Here is a 17,687-nt window from a genome sequence, read left to right as displayed (position 1 = left end):
AGGATCCTTGCTACCTTCAACACCAGATGATTTCAACGGAATCGTTTAGGAAAAAGTTTACACTTGTACAGAACTGCACAGACCATGGAACAAGTAAGTAAACTGGGATAAAAGAGTCATTAAGAAAATATATATGTGGTTTTAACAAGAAATTATAGAAAACGCAAATACTTCCAATTACATATTTTATTGAAAAACAGTTAATTTAATTTTCCGCCTTTGACAGGGTGCAGTCTTACCACTTTTCTATTGCTCGTTTTAGTGGAAACTACTTGAGTTTTCCTTCTCCGACAGGTTTCTGCCTGACACAGGTTTCAGCTCTCTCAGGTTTTACTGTATTTCTAGATAGAAATTTTGCTTGCGAGTAGGGGTCTCTAGCGCCCTCTGGTGAAACTTTATGAGACTGGGTGTCCCAAAAAGGTAATTCCGGCCCTACCGCGCACTACTAAATAAAGTTAAATAGCAGAATTACTACCTATTCAAATTTGACAAGTTGTGATTTGCTGCCTTTCCCTCTGCCTTGGGGAAAGATAACCTCAGGGAAGGTGTCCCTCCCACTGACACCCAGCCAGCCTCATAGAAAAGTACTCTCTTCCTAAGTTTTTATCGTCATCTTTAAAAAAAAAACAAAACAAAACCAAAACTGTCAACATTAAGTGAGATAAATAATATGGGAAAATAAGTAAATCAGGTTATAGTCTAGAGCAAAAAAAAAGAAAATGTTAACAGGACCGTTTAGAGAGCAAGAAAAGCTTTCTTAATTGTCCCTGACTCTTCATCCTGTCTTCACAATAATGGATGCCACTACTGTAGTCAACATTATGTCCACGACTTCTAGGGGAAGATGAACTTCTTCTCAGGTTTCAGGAAGCAGAACTCTTCCAGGTAAGGCCATTTTTTTTTTTTTTTTCCAAAAGTAGACATCAACAGAGTCTGAGTTCATTCTCCAAACCAAACACTTTGGACTTAAGGTTCTTCAGTTCTCCTTGTATCTTATGGGCCCGTCTATTGCTGTCACGGACTTCACACAGAATGGCAAGGTCCTGGTCTGCCCGGGCATTAAGTGTTGTCTAGAAGTTTGAAAAAAAAGAAGAGATGATTATGGCATATACCAGAGAGGGAAATCAGTCATAAAGACAAGGCTCTGCTGGTCTCTTTTTATGAATTCAGTTCTTAGTTTGTTGAAATTCGGTGACTAATTGAAAAGCAAATATAGAATTTAAGCAGAAAAGGCATGGCGTTCTTTGTTTTCCCATACAATAGTAGAGGAGCCTTGAAATAGTGATCAATAACCAACAAATAATGAGTAAAAAAGAAACCAATGTAAAAAACATTATTGGTAAATTTGCTAAAGAAGGAAAGAAAGCATCTCCTCTTTTCTGTAATTAACCTTGTTTGGAATACAGTGATCATTTAGGATATATGGATGACTGGTTAAATCTCTTTAAGAAGGCTCTTGAGGCAACTTGGATTCTAAATAAGGCTGCATCTGATTGAGAAAAATTACTTTATACTCAATTACTCACGTTCCTCATTTGTAAAACAGACATAATTCTTCTAATCTACTTCTTGAATTGGAAGGGATGATAATTTCTGTTAAATTCAGCTTAGACGGAAGTACAATGATGTAGTCTTTTAATTATTTCTGTCTATTTTTGTTTTCCCTCTCTAGTGTACCTGTTAAACTGAATTTTAGTGAAGCTTAAAGGAAGTTGATCGATTAGTACTTATACCAGGGAAACAGCACTTTCTTCTCCTGAGGCGTCTTTATGACTATATTTCCTTACTTCCACCCCTCCTCCCTTTTTGGTAAGTCAGAATCAGCAATTACCTTATACAGCATTTGCTCCAAGTCTTTAAGTTTCTGCCGGAGAGCCTTAATATCTGTCTTAAAGCCTTCTACTTCCAACATACGTCGGTTCTCCAAGGCCTCATAGCGTTTTGTCATTACCTGTAAACGCTTCCCCATCTTGTTAGTGCGATCCTAAATATGGGGTAATGGGAAGGCATCTATGAAGATAAGGAAGGCATTCCCCTGAGCTGTCTACACCTCCCACTCCATCATAAGGGGCACAGAACTTTGTACCTTGAAGATCTCTCTCCTCACGCATTCTTCCTCACGAATTCGAGCAACTTCTTCTTCTAGCGCAATGCACTGCTCTTGGTACATGTTGGAAAGTTTCTTCTCTTGTACTAACTTATCCTTCAGGGTCTGCAGGCCAAAAAGGGGCAGTGGTGGTGGAACACAAAACATTAATATCAGTTCTACAATATAGGTAATTTGAATAGAACTTAGGTAAAGAAAGAGAAGATTTCCAGAAATACAAAATGAATTAAGGAGAAAGACAGTAAGAAACTTGTCTGGGGAACACTTCTTAGCCCATTTTCTGAAGTGTACATGGTAGAAATTCCTTAAAATAAAACAAGTATTTTTGGCTCTGTGAAGAGTCATATAATGGAGCTAAGAATCTGTCCCAAGTAAGACATCACAACATATATTTTGGGGCACATTTCTGAAGTTCTTCTTTAAAAAGGAAAAACATCAATAATAACACCTACTATCCATTGAGCAGCCAGAATGATCTTTTAAAAACCTAAACCACATCATGTCACTTCTCTGCACACATTCCTCGCCAAGACCTATAAGGCCATCCATGACTGGCTACTGCCTACCTCTCACACCACTTCCACCTTGCTTATTCCTCTACAACTACACTGGCATCTTTCCTGTGCCTTGAACATACCCCAGGGCCTTTAAACTTGCTCTTCCCTCTGCCTGGAATGCTCTTCCCCTAGGTCTGCGATTCGATTAATTACTTTTGCATGTGGCCTTTCCAGCCGTGGTCTTGTAACTCCCACCCAGGTGACTGTGTGATAGGGTAATTGTGGCCTACCAAGGGGATTGGTCAGTTTTGCCTTAAAAGAGAGCCAATTCCAGAGCAGAGGGGAGGAGCCCACCACCAAGGGAGGAGGGAACAGCAGCAGAGACCTAGCAACAGGAGACGGTTAGGTGGGCTTCCCTGCCCACAGAGAGAGAGAGCCCTGCCCACAGAGAGAGAGAGCCGAGTGCCTTTGGGCAGAGACTGAGGGCCAGGGAGAGGAATGCCTGCAAGCGCAGCTGGGGAAAGGCTATTCGGATGGAAGAACTGTATCTTGAGTGTTCTTCAGCCTGAACTGTAACTGTTACTTCCCTAATAAACCCCATAATTATAAGTATGGTCTGTGAGTTCTCTGTGGCCATCGCAATGAATTAAGGCATCCAGTAGAGAATGCTGTGGGAGGGACAGTTGGTGTCAGAATTGGTAGAGATGGCAGAGAGACAAGGCTTGTCTGACCTCACAGGAATCACCCTTGGGCTGTTGATCTTGGCTCTCCTTCCCCCTTGTGGGAGTTGGAGGAAGTCAGACACTGCCCCTAACCTGTTTTTAGAAGGTCTTGGCAAAAACATCATCTCCTAAGATTGAAGTGAGTGTCCTTGTTCTTCCCTTCTAAAATTTGGATATTAGCAACTACTTTTTTTCATATAATCCTGTTTATACCTTTGATACCACTTTTTTGTAACCTGTAATTTTCTTACAGTTATTTGCTACTGTAGGAACATTCTTTCTGCCCCATTAAAATGTAAACTCCGTGAGGGCAGACCTTGATTGCTTATTTCTGCTGTAGCCTCAAAGCCTAGCCCATACATAGTAAGAGTGCAATAAATATTTGTTGAATAAATAAATCAGTAGTCTAATTTTCTAATTCCCCAAACACTACAACTCTTTGAAACCTATGGCCTGAGGTTGCTGCTACAAAACCTTCTTGGAATGGATGGATCTGGTATGACAATTCTTATGTTCTTTGGAATTCTGAGTTCTTTCAACTCTTCCAGAAAAATAAACAATTTCTGTAAGGTGTAAGGAAGCTACCTTAATATATTCATTTTGGTTATGATGACTCTGGTGTACAACTGGCCAAACTTTTCCAGTTTTATCTTCTTTCTTCTTACACTGCAGCCTGCATTGCTTAATCTTTGACATCAAACAATCCTTTTCAAGCATCCATGACTTCTCCTTATGTTGGTTTTCAAATCTGAGTTGCAAAAAATCTTTGGTGCTCTCATAGAGCAGTTCTTGGGTATGATGGAGACTATGAAGGAAAGTACAAATGCCAGTGAAGATGCTTACTCAACATGTCCAACACAGAGAGTTATTCCAAACAAAGGGAAGATAGAGGTTCTTTTAAAATTGTGTACTATATACATTCTGTAAAATACTACTAGCAGTTTAAAAAAATACATCTGATCTGATTACTGCCAATCTTATAGGCTTTACTGGACAAAGTGTAACATTATCTACCCATGCACACTGGTTCATAGAATGGTCTTTACAGATATTTTACTAAGTGCTAATTTCAGGTTGTGTAATTAAAAGGGCTACAGGAATACTCACACACAGCCTGCATACGTACAGACTATTCCTAGGAACCAGACCGTTACAATGAAGAATGAAATCATGGTGTGCTGTCTGCAGGTTAACACAAGTTCTAAAATGTCACAAACAGCTTTGCTTTTGTTTACGCTGTGCTCCACGTATGAACTACCCTAGATCAAATCTCATCCCACCCTTTTTTCAAGATCAACATCCTCTATGAAATCATCCTGACAACTTCAGCCCATTTTAATCTCTCCATTCTCTGAAACTTCGTATTAGTTATAATCAATACCACGTAATTCAACACTTGCTTATATGTCATGTTTTAACTGTCAACATATGTTTTCCTAACCTGACTGAAGGCATATACCTTAGTTTTCATTTACTTTTGCCCCATTACTACTAAACTGTCAAGGACAGTACCAACTACTGGACATACAAAAGGCACTGAATAGATTCCTGCTGATTATTTCTTGAGATTTAGCAATAGACAAATGATGTTTCTATTTTCAAAAAAGAATACTCCTGGAAGTTAGCAACTCATCCGTTTAACATCAACACCTAGAAAAATACTGTATCAAATGATCAAACTGCTTGCAAGATTATTACATACCATGAAGCAATCTCTATAGTTTTCCAATGAACAAGTAATATCAGATCCACTTAGTTCTTTTTATGAGTAAGAGTACACAGATAGAGGAAAATGATTAAATGTTATCAGATAAATATATGTATTTATTCAGGTGTACATGTATATATAAGGAGGGATAGACTGATTCAGTTACCACAAAGATATCTCCTGCTTTCAGTGAGTTATTTTATTCTGTCTTACATTATGTTCTCAATTACAATCTGGGAAAGTATGGTCTTGTTAACATACAAATGGTTTGAAAGTGATACCCAAAGGGCAGTTGTTAATAGCCTTGGATTTTACGCCATTCAATATCCTTAGGATGACCTACCTAATAGAAGGTACAGACCATGTGCTCAAATATGCAGATGGTGCTAAATTAGGATGTTATTAATATTCTGGAAGACAGAAATAAAATTACAATTTACTGTGAGAATTTAGAATACTGGTCCCCTAAAAACAAAATCCAATGAAAAGTCGGGATGCTATGCTTAAGTATAAAATGCCAAAAATAAAAATGAAGATGGAGAACTACAAGCAAAATACAAACATATCACACTACGCTAAAATATAGCCTGCAAGGGCCAGAAAACATTTTCTATCCTGCTTTGGTCATTGATCCTAATTTGAGTATCATGTCCAATTTTAATCACTGTGCTTTAAAATGGAAGTGAAGACACTAGAAAAGTTTCAGAAGGCAACAAAAAAATGGTAAAGGGATGAAGAATGTGACATGAAAAAATATTTTTTAATTTAAGGTGTTTAATACAGAAAAGAGGCAGTGAGATGCAACTTGATAAAGATCATCAAGTATTCAACAAATGTTTATTGTGTGCCTATTACGTGAGCAGATCCCTGGTGGTGCAGTGGTTGAGAGCTACGGCTGCTAACCAAAAGGTCAGGAAACCCTATGGGGCAGTTCTACTCTGTGGTATAGGGTTGCTATGAGTTGGAATCGACTCGACGGCAATGGGTTTGGTTTGGTTATTATGCATGCAGGGCAGGGCTATAGTAAGACCCTGGGAACAGAGACGTAATTATTATAGTGATGAAGTGTCATCACAGAGGCGCCTTATCATTTTGGGAATGTGGAGGAGAAAGAACTTAATTCTGCCTGGCAAAGTCTTCAGAGAAGGGGTGACAGTGCTTAGCATGGTGCCTACCACACAGCAAGTGTTCCATAATTAATAGTTATTATTTGTCTGACTGAAGCGCAAGGTCAACTACACAACAGGGGAGGAGGTGAGGCTGAAAAGGTCAATTTGGTGCCAGATGAGGTAGTTTCTAATAATTCAGGCTAGGTATAGGACTTTATGAGGAGCTATCAAATGTTTTTAAGCTGTTAGTAATTCCTGGTGGAACAGCTAACTCATAGCAGTGAGAAAGACTGTAGAAGACAAATGAACTAGTCGTAGGAAAAACAAATTACTGCAATAATTTAAACAAAAGAATAGTGCTTAAACCAATACAGTAAGAATGAGAGGGCAGAGAATGATTTGAGAGGCTTCTCAGGCATACACTAGATAAGGTTTGGAATTACGGAATAAGAGAGAGTGGGAAGGTGAGGATGATCCTGAGATTTCAGCCTTAGGAAACTGAGTAGACACGATGTCATTAAATGAAATGGTAAAGAGAAGACAGTGGTAGGTTTGAGATGGGGGAGGGGAGCGTTTACTGGGGAGATGAACAATTTGGTTTCAGTCACGGTACACTTGAAGTGTTCAAGTATACTCAACTGAGGATGTCTTTAAGGCACAGTAGGACCAAGGGAAAGGCTGAGGAGGGTTAGACAGGCAGAAGAACCAACAAAGACTGATGGTGCAGAAATCAAGGAAGATTAATTTAAAAGAGGGGGTGATCAGTGGTGTCAAATACACAGACAGATCCTACTTACAATAAGGACTGAAAAGAGATAACTGGTCTTAGAAATTAAGAAGTCAATGATGACCTTAGAAAGGGCATGTTTACAAAAACGGTGGGGATGAAATCAGACCACAGAAAGTTGAGGAATGGTAGGCAGGTAAGAAACAAAAACAGTGATTGTAGGGAGTTTGCATTTTCTTTTTTGTTGTATGGGTATGTAAATTCTTATTTTTCCATATTCATGAAGGGCCAAACAAAACAAAAGGGTCCTGCTACATTAAGTCATAACGTATCAGTGGATAAAAGAATATTTCGTAACCACTAGAATCAAGCTAAAACATTAAAATGGGTTAAAAGGAGCATGTGGAATACCCACCAACTCTTCAAGAAGAGAATTAACAGCACTCTTGGATAAAACCTGGACACTCACCTACATAGAGGCAGGGGTGTCTGAAGAACACGATTTTTTTCAAGGTCCCTTTCAGTTCCATCATAATATGCTGCTGAAGTACAGAACTGTTAACTTTTATTGTTATTATTATTATATTTTATTGTGTTTTTGGTGAAAGTTTACACAGCAAATTAAGTTCCCACTTAACAATTTCTATACAATTTGTTCAGTGACACTGGCTACATTTTTTACAGTGTGTCAACTTTCTCATTATTTCTGTTCTGGCTGTTCTGTTTTCAGTAATCTAGTTTCCCTGCCCCCTTGCCTTCTTGTCTTTGCTTTTGAGTAAATATTGACAGTTTGGTCTCGTATAGATGATTTTTTAAAGGTGCACAGTACTCATGGATGATATTGTTTATTTTATGAGCTGATCTGTTATTTAGCTAAAAGATATCTCATGGAATAGTTTTGGTTCCAGATTTAAAGAGTATCTCAGGACCGGTCCAGTAAATGTGGACTTTTTAAGAATTTGAGTTCTGTTCCACATTCTGCTCCCATTCTATCAGGATCCATCTATTGTGTTCCTAATCAGAACAGTCAGCAGTGGTGACCAGGCACCACCTAGCTCTTCTGGTCTCAGGGTAAGGACCGTTAACCTTTAAGCCACTCAGAAAAACAAAATATCTTTTAGGTATAGCTTTTCTTGAACACTCACTTTTTGGTCAGCTCTTTGATTTTCTCCTGATTTCTCTGGTGCTGAACTTGTATTTCCTCAATGCGAATGCGTCTATCTTCCATGAGTCCTTCAACTTGTTCTCTAGAAAGCTTGGTCTGTTCTTCCAGCTGAGCCTGCAGTGCTTCCACCTAGACAGGCCAACAAGGGGAAAGGTATGCACTCCTGCTTCCACTTACTTCTTACCTGCAGATGTAATCTTTAAAAGCGAGACTTTCTTCAGAAAAACGAAAAACAAACAAACCACAGTGGCAAAATAAACAGCAGAAAATCTCAACTGTAGCCTTCTTTATTTAATATCTTATGGAGTTAGGCTACGCTAGAGCAGACTCTTTGTCCCCAATAAGCCCAGCATCTACACCACACAAAGAAAGCTAGAAAATTCAGTTCTTCCCTACCGTAGGATTCCCATCTTTTCACTGTCTCCCTTTTAGGACTTTTAGGATTCTCTCCCTTTTAAGGCTCCCAAGTTGCACAGAGGAGCCCTCGTGGCACAGTGGTTACAAGCTTGGCTGCTAACCAAAAAGGTCGGCAGTTCGAACCCACCAGCAGTTCCCTGGAAACCCTGTAAGGGAGTTCTACTCTGTCCTATAGGGTTGCTATAAGTTGGAATCGACTCGATGGCAGTGGGTTGGGGTTTTTTTTGGTTTATTGCACAGGAACAGAATGACTCTTTTCTTTAGTGTTTGGTTTAAAAAAGTAGAGTAAAATGAATATGTAATTTCCTTCTCTGAGTCTGGCTGTCATGACTCCAAATAGATACTGGCCAAAGGTAAAAACTGTCATTTAAATCAATGGACTGTCCCAATAAGGACAGGACCTTTAGTGCAACTAGCAGAACGTTTCGAATGACATACAACGACCAGGTGGTAAGAGGATGATTCGTTACTTTCCTAGACTTTAGAACTGATGTACTAAATAAATGTACTGTACCAAATGTCAATCTATCAGCACAGACAAGCTTTCTCCTGCAACTCCCCGTGTATACCATAAGCCAAACACAAAAGGAATTTTTACTTTATGATGGTTTTGTTGGGTAGGGCTTAGCATACAAGCTGAATGAACTGAAAGTTCAGAGTAGCACTTCTAGAACGGTCTAAAAGAGAACAATGGTTTTAAAATAATAGCTCTTAGAAATTAAAAACGTCATTTTTCTTAATCACATGATGTGTAGATATAACCTGTATGCAAGGAGAGACTTATTATATGATAATAAAGTTAGGCTGCACAAAGCTAAACTTGTGGATAGAAACTGTATTGGTTTGCCAAGATAAATTCTTTACCTGTAGGATAAGTGTCTGTATGTTTCTTTGGTATTGCTTAGGACTTTCTCCCTTCTCTCTCATTGCTGATCTTCTTTTGTTTACTTTAGGATCTATAATAGAAAATGAAAATTAGTCAGAAAACTTTACTCAGCTTTTTTCTGCTATACAAGTATCAGCATTAGCCTTGCAGAGGAGTATGGTTCCACTTACCTACAAGAGAAGGAAAAGAAGGACAAAGAAAGCGTACACCAACTACAGTGCTTAATTTTTTAAACAGGAATCTCTCCAAGGGAACTCTGTAGGATTTCACCTGGATAACAATTACATCTTTTTCTGCAGAATGAACTATTAAATTTTCCTTTGCAATTGTGTCTATTTTCTCTGTAAAGTTTTATTTAATCAGAAAGGGCAAGGAATGAAAAAAACTAAATCTAAACATTTTGATTATGAAGTATCATCCAATTTTCAGAAGAGAAGATTATTTTCAAAATAAGCAGCACTAAAATGGCATTGAACAAAATTTAATTCCTTGGATGATTCAAGAAGCTCAGTGGGATCTTAGACGACTAGAGCCATCATTATGGACATTAATTATCACTGTATAGTAGGGTAAAAAAAAAATCTAATTATTTGCACCATGCTTTGGAATTCTGAATCAATGAGAATTTACAATAATATGCTTGCTACCTGCTTTCAAAGTTGAAGATGCATTCTGTTCAGGTACGTTTACAGCCTGGATAGTCTTTTGGGGAATGGTGACCTGAAGAAGCAAAAAAAATGTAAACAAGTGACCTTCTTATAAATATTTCACTTGTTAGCCTTAGTTCCACAACTCAAACACTATTCAGAAGTTAAATTGGTTAAAACTAATAAAATCATATAAGGTTGTCATGAATATGAGACGCCAAATAGGCAAAGTAACAAATTGGATAAGACCTAGTCTTGGTGATATAAACAAAAAAATAAAATAAAATAAAACTGCAGGGCTATTTAGCAACATCTGACAAGGACTTTTAGGAAATAGCTAATAAAAACCAGAAGTATGCATATGTATATATGTACAGAGATGCTCATGGAGGCACTGTTTACAAAGTGAAACAATGAAAATAGTACACACATACACAGAAATATATGAATGGAAAAAAGAGTTGAAAGTATATATAACAAACTATTAATAATGGTTTTTTTAAAATAACGTATTTTATATTGTTGTTGTTGAAAATATACACAGCAGAACATAGCCCAGTTTTTAAAAAATTTATTGGGCATTAGGTGAAAGTTTACATAGCAAATTAGTTTCCCATTTGATAGCTTGTACATAAAGTGCTCCATGACCTTGGCTTCATTCCCCACGATGTGTCAGCACTCTTCCCACTTCTGCCCTGTGTTCCCTATTTTCTGATTTTCTATCCCTTCCTGCCTTCTCATCCATGCTTTTGGGCAAATGTTGCCCTTTTGATCTCATGCAATTGATTATTCTAAGCAGCACATTCCACTCTGGTGTTATTGTTTATTTTATGGGCCTGTCTATGGTTTGAAGCCCTGGTGACGCAGTGGTTAAGAGCTCGGCTGCTAACCAGAAGGCGAGCAGTTCGAATCCACCAGCTGCTCCTTGGAAACCCCATAGTGATTTGGACCCTCTGTCCAATGAGGTCATTATAAGTCAGAATCGACTCAATGGCAACAGGCTTGGCTTATCTATGGTTTGGCTGAAAGATGGTCTCTGAGAATGGCTTTGTTTCCAGTTTAGAAGGGTGTCTTAGGGTCATAGTCTCAGGGGTTCCTCCAGTCTCTGTCAGACTAGTTAAGTCTGGTCTTTTTTGTGAATTTGATTTTTTGTTCTACAATTTTTCTCCCTCTCTGTCCAGAACCCCCTTGTGATCCCAGTTGTAATAATGATTTATTCTGTGGTACAGGATTATGGGAGACTGCCACTTTTATACGATACATTTCTGTACTCTGTGTGTTTTGTTTTTAATAAAGACCATATATTACTTTTGTAATCAGCATAAACAAAGATTAAAAAAGAAACCCAAGTACAGACACGTGCTCCTACACTATGTCTGCTCCTGCTTTCCTCTCTTATCCCAGCCACAACATCTACCCCTCTGTGCTTTAGGCTTCTAAATGGTGAAATGCAGTAAACAATGCTACTTTAAGGTTTTTCAAAGAAAAGAATAAAATTATAATGCTTGCTATAATTACAGAAAGTTCTTTGAAAACTCAGTAAACTTGAGACTACAATATTATGGCTGAATCTCCATCTGTCTTCTTTAGCAAGTACCCAAGTTGTTCTGATTATGGACCCTAGCCTGTATTTTGTGAAAACCATACTCACCATGCTATACCAAAGATTACTTACTTTGTGGGGAGGCTCCTTATAAAAATAGGTCACTTCTCCAGTGTCTGTTCCCACAAGAGCCAAGAGACTTTGAATCTTTTTCTTGTCTTCTACCTCCCTGCAATTCTCATAGAAAGTAAGTACAAATTACTGTGTGTCCAGAATAACCACCTTTTCTGCTTAAAGGGTCTCCCTACTGATTTACTTATTTTTAAAACAATAAAAACCGAACTAAAACCAAACCTGTTGCCATCGAGTCGATTCCGACTCATAGCGACCCTATAGGACAGAGCAGAACTGCCCCATAGGGTTTCCAAGGTGTGGCTGGTGGATTCGAACTGCTGGCCTTTTGGTTAGCAGCTGTAGCTCTTAGCTACTACACCACCAGGGTAATCTCAAATTAAAACTGAATAGGATTTATCTAGACCTTAGCTCTAACTTTTAAAACATCAGGTATTTGTATTCAGGAGTACATAGAGAAGGACCAGGAAATAATTTCTTAGCCAGTTTTAGAAAGAAACTGTACTGGATGCTAGGGCGCACTGTCCAGATTCCCCTCTTCAGCACTGATGGGCTCATTCCCCCATCTGCCCAGAATGTTGTCTGCTGCTGGCTCACAGCTGAGCCTCTCTCCAGACCTGCCCTCAGCCTAAGGGAACTGCCTCACCCAAGTTTATGTCCCCCATTCCTCAGGGACAGCCTACATCCAGTGCCTGATCAATGAGGGGGTACAAAAGCCCAATTCCTTTGCCTCAATTCAGGATATCTCTGAGGTCTGAAACAGTACCATCTTTAAGGAGACCAATAGCCACTTGGTGGCAAGTTGATTATAATGGACCATGGAAGAGGCAGCGATTTATTTTGACTAGGACTGACACATATTCTAGACCTGCATTTGCTTTTTCTGTCCTTAGCTGGCCCCACTATTCAAAGACTTAGTGTGTTTGATCCACTGACATGGAATCCCACAAAACACTCCATCAGATCAAAAGACCCAATGTACAGCAAAGGAGGTGCAGCAATGGACATACGCCTGTGTGATCCACTTGTCCTATCACTGACTACACCACCCAGAAGATATCAGCCTGAAAGCAATGGAACAAGCCTTTTAAAGGTATAGCTGAAATGCCAGCTTGGTGATGATATCCAAAGATGATGGGACCCCATCCTCCAGAATGTAGTAGATAACGCTTAGTCAACAACTGTTATATGGTACTCTGTCCCCAAAAGATAATATACATAGGTCCACAGACCAAAGGGTAGAAAGACGAATGACTCCCGTTACCATCACTTGGGGAATTTGTGTTTCCCTCTCCATAACTTTAGGCTGTGTGGGTCTAGAGGTCCTGGTTCCCGAGGAGAAATCCATCCACCAGGAAACACAGTAAGAGTCCATTATAACTTCAAGCTCCAGCTGCCACTCCATCACTTCAGGCTCCTTGTTCTAAGAGATCAGCAGGTAGAAGAGGCACTCCAGTCCAGGCAGGGGTAATTGACCCTAATCCTCAGGAGGTGATTGACTTAACAGCTATGGGTTTTCTCTTAGGGCTGCTGTTACTTAAGATTTGGCACCCAGTACAGGAGTCATGGCCTGAAAAGGGATGAGAGTTTGGGTCACCCCACCAGGTAAACCTCCTGGATCAGCAGAGATGCTGGCTAAAGGAAATCTAGAAGGGTAGTAGAGCAGGTAGATGATTAGTATCATTTGTGTCCCCAATGTCAGTTGCAATGAATAGGCAGTGATTCATCCTCTAACCTTTTTTTTTAAGTTTATTTTGTTGTTGATGTTGAGAATATACACACCAACTCAACCGCTTCTACATATACAATCCAGTGACACTGATTAATTCCTTGAGTTGTGCAACCATTCTCACCATCCTTTTCTGAGTTGTTCCTCCCCCATTAACATAAACTCACTGCCCCCTAAGGTTCCTATCTTTTGAGTTACTGTTGTCAATTTGACCCCATATAGATAGTTCTTAAAAGAGCATAATACTCAAGGCAGATATCTTTTATTAGTTTAGCTAAACTATTGTTTGGTTTTAAGAAGACTTCAGGGGGTACTTTTGGTTTAAGTTTTCAAAGGTTATCTCAGGGCAATAGTTTCAGGGGTTCATCCACCCTCCATGGCTCTAGAAAGTCTGGAGTCCATGAGATTTGAAATTCTGATCTGCATTTTCCCCCTTTTGATCAGGATTCTTCTATGGAATCTTTGATCAAAATGTTCAGTAATGGTAGCTGGGCACCATCCAGTCTTCTGGTCTCATGGCAAAGGAGGCAGTTGTTCATGGAGGCAATTAGCCACACATTCCATATTCTCCTCCCATTCCTGACTCTCTTTCTTCCTCTGTTGCTCCAGGCAAATACAGACCAACTGTCACACCATGGCGGGCTGCTTACAAGCTTTTAAGACCCCAAGTACTACACAACGAACTAGGAGGTAGAACAGAAGCACTAAACATGTTATTAGGCCAATTAACTGGGATGTCCCATGAAATCATGACCCTAAATCTCCAAACCAAGGAACCAAATCCTGCGAGGATTTTGGTTGTACATAAGCAGTCTCAGCAGCGACTCTTTTTTTTTTTTTTTTGTCATTGTTGTTAATATACCTATCACACAATTTTTGCCGATTTAACTTTTTATAGGTGTACAACTTATTGACATCAATTAGAATAACTGGACGTGCAACCCTACCCTTGTTGTTGTTGTTAGATGCCGTCAAGTTGGTTCCAACTCACAGGAACCCTATGCACCACAGAATGAAACACTGCCCAGTCCTGTGCCATGCTCACAATTGTTATGCTTGGGCCCACTGTTACAGCCACTGTGTCAATCCGTCTCATTAAGGATCTTCCTCTTTTTTGCTGACCTTGTACTTTACCAAGCATGATGTCCTTCTCCACCCTACCCTTAATCAAGGCAATTTTTCCATCACAGGTAACCCCCCCCTTCTCCCTCTCTCCCATCCCTGGTAACCACTAATAAACTTTGGTCTCTATACCTCTGCCTTTTCTTGTCTTTTTATATAAGCGAGGTCATATAATATTTGTCCTTTTGTGATTGACTTATTTCAGCCAGCATAATGTCTTCAAGTTTCATCAATATTGTAGCATGTATCAATACTTTGTTTCTTCTACTAGCTGAGTAGTACTCCATTGTACATATGTACCACATTTTGTTTATCCATTTATCTGCTGATGAGTATTTAGGTTGTTTCCACCTTCTGGCTATTGTGAACAGTGCTGAAATGAACACTGGTGTACAAGTTTCTGCTTTCAAGTCTTTTGGGCATATACCTAGGAGTGGAATTGCTGGGTCATATGACGCCTTTGAATTATGGTGTTGGTGAAGAATATTGAATATACCATGAACTGCCAAAAGAATAAACAAATCTGTCTTGGAAGGAGTACAGCCAGAATGTTCCTTAAAAGCATGGCGAGACTTCACCTCATGTACTTTGGAGATGTTATCAGAAGGGACTGTCCCTGGAGAAGGACATCATGCTTGGTAAAGTAGAGGGTCATCAAAAAAGAGGAAGACCATCAACAAGATGGACTGACAGAGTGGCTGCAACAATGGGCTCAAGCATAGCAACTATTGTGAGGATGGTGCAAGACTGGGCAGTTTTGTCCTGTTGTTCATAGGAGCACTATGAGTCAGAACCAACTCGATGGCACCTAACAACAACAACTGTAATTCTATTTTTGGCTTTTTGAGGAACTGCCACAATTTTCCATAATGGCTGTACCATTTTGCATTCCCACCAGCCAGGGATGAGGGTTCCAATTTCCCCACATCCTCGACAACATTTGTTATTTTCTGTTTTTTTTTATCTTAGCCATTCTAGCAGGAGTGAAATGGTATCTCATTGTGGTTTTGATTTGTGTCTCTCTGATGGCTAATGATATTGAGCATCTTTTCATGTGTTTGGTGGCCATTTGAATGTCCTCTTTGGTGAAATGTCTATTGAAGTCCTTCACCCATTTTATGATTAGGTTGTCTTTTTGTTGTAAGTTGTCGAAGTTTTAGATATATTTTGGTTATTAGATTCTTATCAGATGTATGGTTTCTGATGATATTCTCCCAGTTAGTAGCTTGTCTTTTTACTTTTTTGGTAAAGTCTTTTGATGAACAAACATTTTTAATTTTTATGAGGTCCCATTTAGTCTTTTGTTCTTTGTGCTTTTATTATTATGTTTGATAATCCATTGTTAAAAGCTAGTCCCAACAGTGTTGTCCTTGCATTTTCTTCTAAGAAATTTATGGTTTTAGTTTGCACATTTGGGTCCTTAATCCATTTTGAATTTGTTTTTGTACATAGTGTGAGGCATGGATACTGTTTCATTTTTCTGCATGTGGAAATCCAGTTTTCCCAACATCATTTATTGAAGAGATTCTTCTTTCCTCATTGAATGGACTTAGTACACTTGTCAAAAATCAGTTGACCATAGATGTGTAGGTTTACATCTGGACTCTCAATTCTATTCCATTGATCTCTGTGTCTATTGTTATACCAGTACCCGGCTGTATGGATTACTACAGCTGTATGAGATGTTTTAAAAGCAGCAAGTATGAGTCCTTCTACTTTGTTCTTTTCTTTCAACGTTGCTTTAGCTATTTGGGGCCTCATGCCATTTCACATAAAGTTGAGAATTCTTTTTTCCATTTCCGTAAAGAAGGCTATTGGAATTTTGATTGGGATTGTGTTGAATCTATAGATTGCTTTGGGTAGTACTGACATCTTAACAATATTAAGTCTTCCGACCCAAGAACATAGAACATCTTTCCATTTATTTATGTCTTTTTTAATCTCTTTCAGCAGTGTTTTATCATTTTCATTGTACAAGTCCTTTACGTCACTGGTTAGATTTACTCCTAGGTATTTTATTCTCTTAGATACTATTGTAGGGACTGTTTCCCTAATTTCCATTTTGGATTTTTCATTGCTGGTGTATAGAAGCCCAACTGATAATGTTTGCTGATCTTGTACCCTGTAACTTTGGTAAATTCCTCTATTAGCTCTAGAAGTTTCTCTAACCTTCTTTTAAGTTTCCCCAGCAAGAAATCAACCAGAATCCCAGAGGAGCTATTCCAAGATAGGGTGACTTAACCATACGAAGCAAGTGGATCTGAGCAGTGCAAGAAATATACTGTAGAAGATGCTATGGTGGACTCCTCAGATGCCCACTTCGGGATCAAGACACCCATTCCCCAGAAGCTGAGTCCTTCCCAGGTATTGCCTTTGGCTGAAGGGGGCTGCCTCTCCCAAGTTTTTACCCCCTCCCTGGGGGCAGCCTGCATCCAATGACTGGTCAATGTGGGGGTACAAAAGTCTAACCCCTTTGCCTCTGAAAGGCCATCCTAGCCTCAGAGCTCCATATGGTGTTAGTTAAGGCTTCTGTTACCAATGCACTGCAGTTCAAATTCTCCCTCTGCCCGTATCTGCTCATAGGTGTTATTCCTGAGAGCCTCCCCAGTAATTGTCCTGCACGCAAATCTCCATCTCAGAGTCTGTTTCCTGGGAATACAACCTAAGTGAATCACTGTAGAGAAATTTATCTTGTCTAGAGTGATTTAAAATGGTAACTTCAACATTTCACTTCTCCTACTCAGTACCTGATTCTCAGTCGGTCATTTTCTGAGTAGAGGCGTAAAACATGTTCCCGTTCCTGGAAGAGGCAGATCTGCATATCACTTAGAGCTTTCTGCAATTCAGCAATCTCTTCCTCCTTCTGCTGCAAATCCCATTCTAGTTTATGCTTCAAAAAAAAAAAAGAGAGTTGAAAAGATATGAGGCCTTACAGGAACAACTCTTACTGGTTATAGAGAAGTCAGTTCGTGTAAAAATATTCCAGAGTGAATGGTTTTGCGATACAGAAGTCAAACGACAGCAACAGACTGTGTATAGATTTGAGTTTAAAAGCTACAGCGTATAAATTTGAAGTTTGCATACAATGCCAAAGCTCTAATATTTTCCTTTTAGAAATTATAGAACCTTGTATGTCATATGACTCTATTCATACTTTTTTTTTTTTAATACTTTCT

At 39.1% G+C, this 17,687-nt stretch overlaps 1 protein-coding gene across 7 annotated transcripts in view; it reads right to left on the bottom strand.

The window, feature by feature from the left end:
* Positions 1 to 894: 894 nt before the first annotated feature.
* Positions 895 to 17,687, bottom strand: part of CCDC77 (coiled-coil domain containing 77) — a 27,442-nt gene continuing 10,649 nt past the window's right edge. For all 7 annotated transcript variants that reach the window (XM_023735686.1, XM_023735687.1, XM_012556938.2 and 4 more), the window contains 9 exons: positions 17,259 to 17,401; positions 11,661 to 11,757; positions 9,986 to 10,058; positions 9,317 to 9,408; positions 8,016 to 8,164; positions 3,912 to 4,131; positions 2,087 to 2,212; positions 1,832 to 1,984; positions 895 to 1,070 (listed from right to left, as the gene is read on the bottom strand). In XM_023735686.1, coding sequence (XP_023591454.1) covers positions 924 to 1,070; positions 1,832 to 1,984; positions 2,087 to 2,212; positions 3,912 to 4,131; positions 8,016 to 8,164; positions 9,317 to 9,408; positions 9,986 to 10,058; positions 11,661 to 11,757; positions 17,259 to 17,401 — 1,200 coding nt within the window. In that variant the 3' untranslated portion in view covers positions 895 to 923. The remainder of the gene's footprint in view (positions 1,071 to 1,831; positions 1,985 to 2,086; positions 2,213 to 3,911; positions 4,132 to 8,015; positions 8,165 to 9,316; positions 9,409 to 9,985; positions 10,059 to 11,660; positions 11,758 to 17,258; positions 17,402 to 17,687) is intronic.

The sequence above is a fragment of the Trichechus manatus genome, unplaced genomic scaffold (assembly GCF_000243295.1).
Source record: "Trichechus manatus latirostris isolate Lorelei unplaced genomic scaffold, TriManLat1.0 scaffold00081, whole genome shotgun sequence".
NCBI lineage: Eukaryota > Metazoa > Chordata > Mammalia > Sirenia > Trichechidae > Trichechus > Trichechus manatus.
Note: the sequence above shows the minus strand (reverse complement) of the source record. Positions and strands in the feature narration are given on the sequence as shown.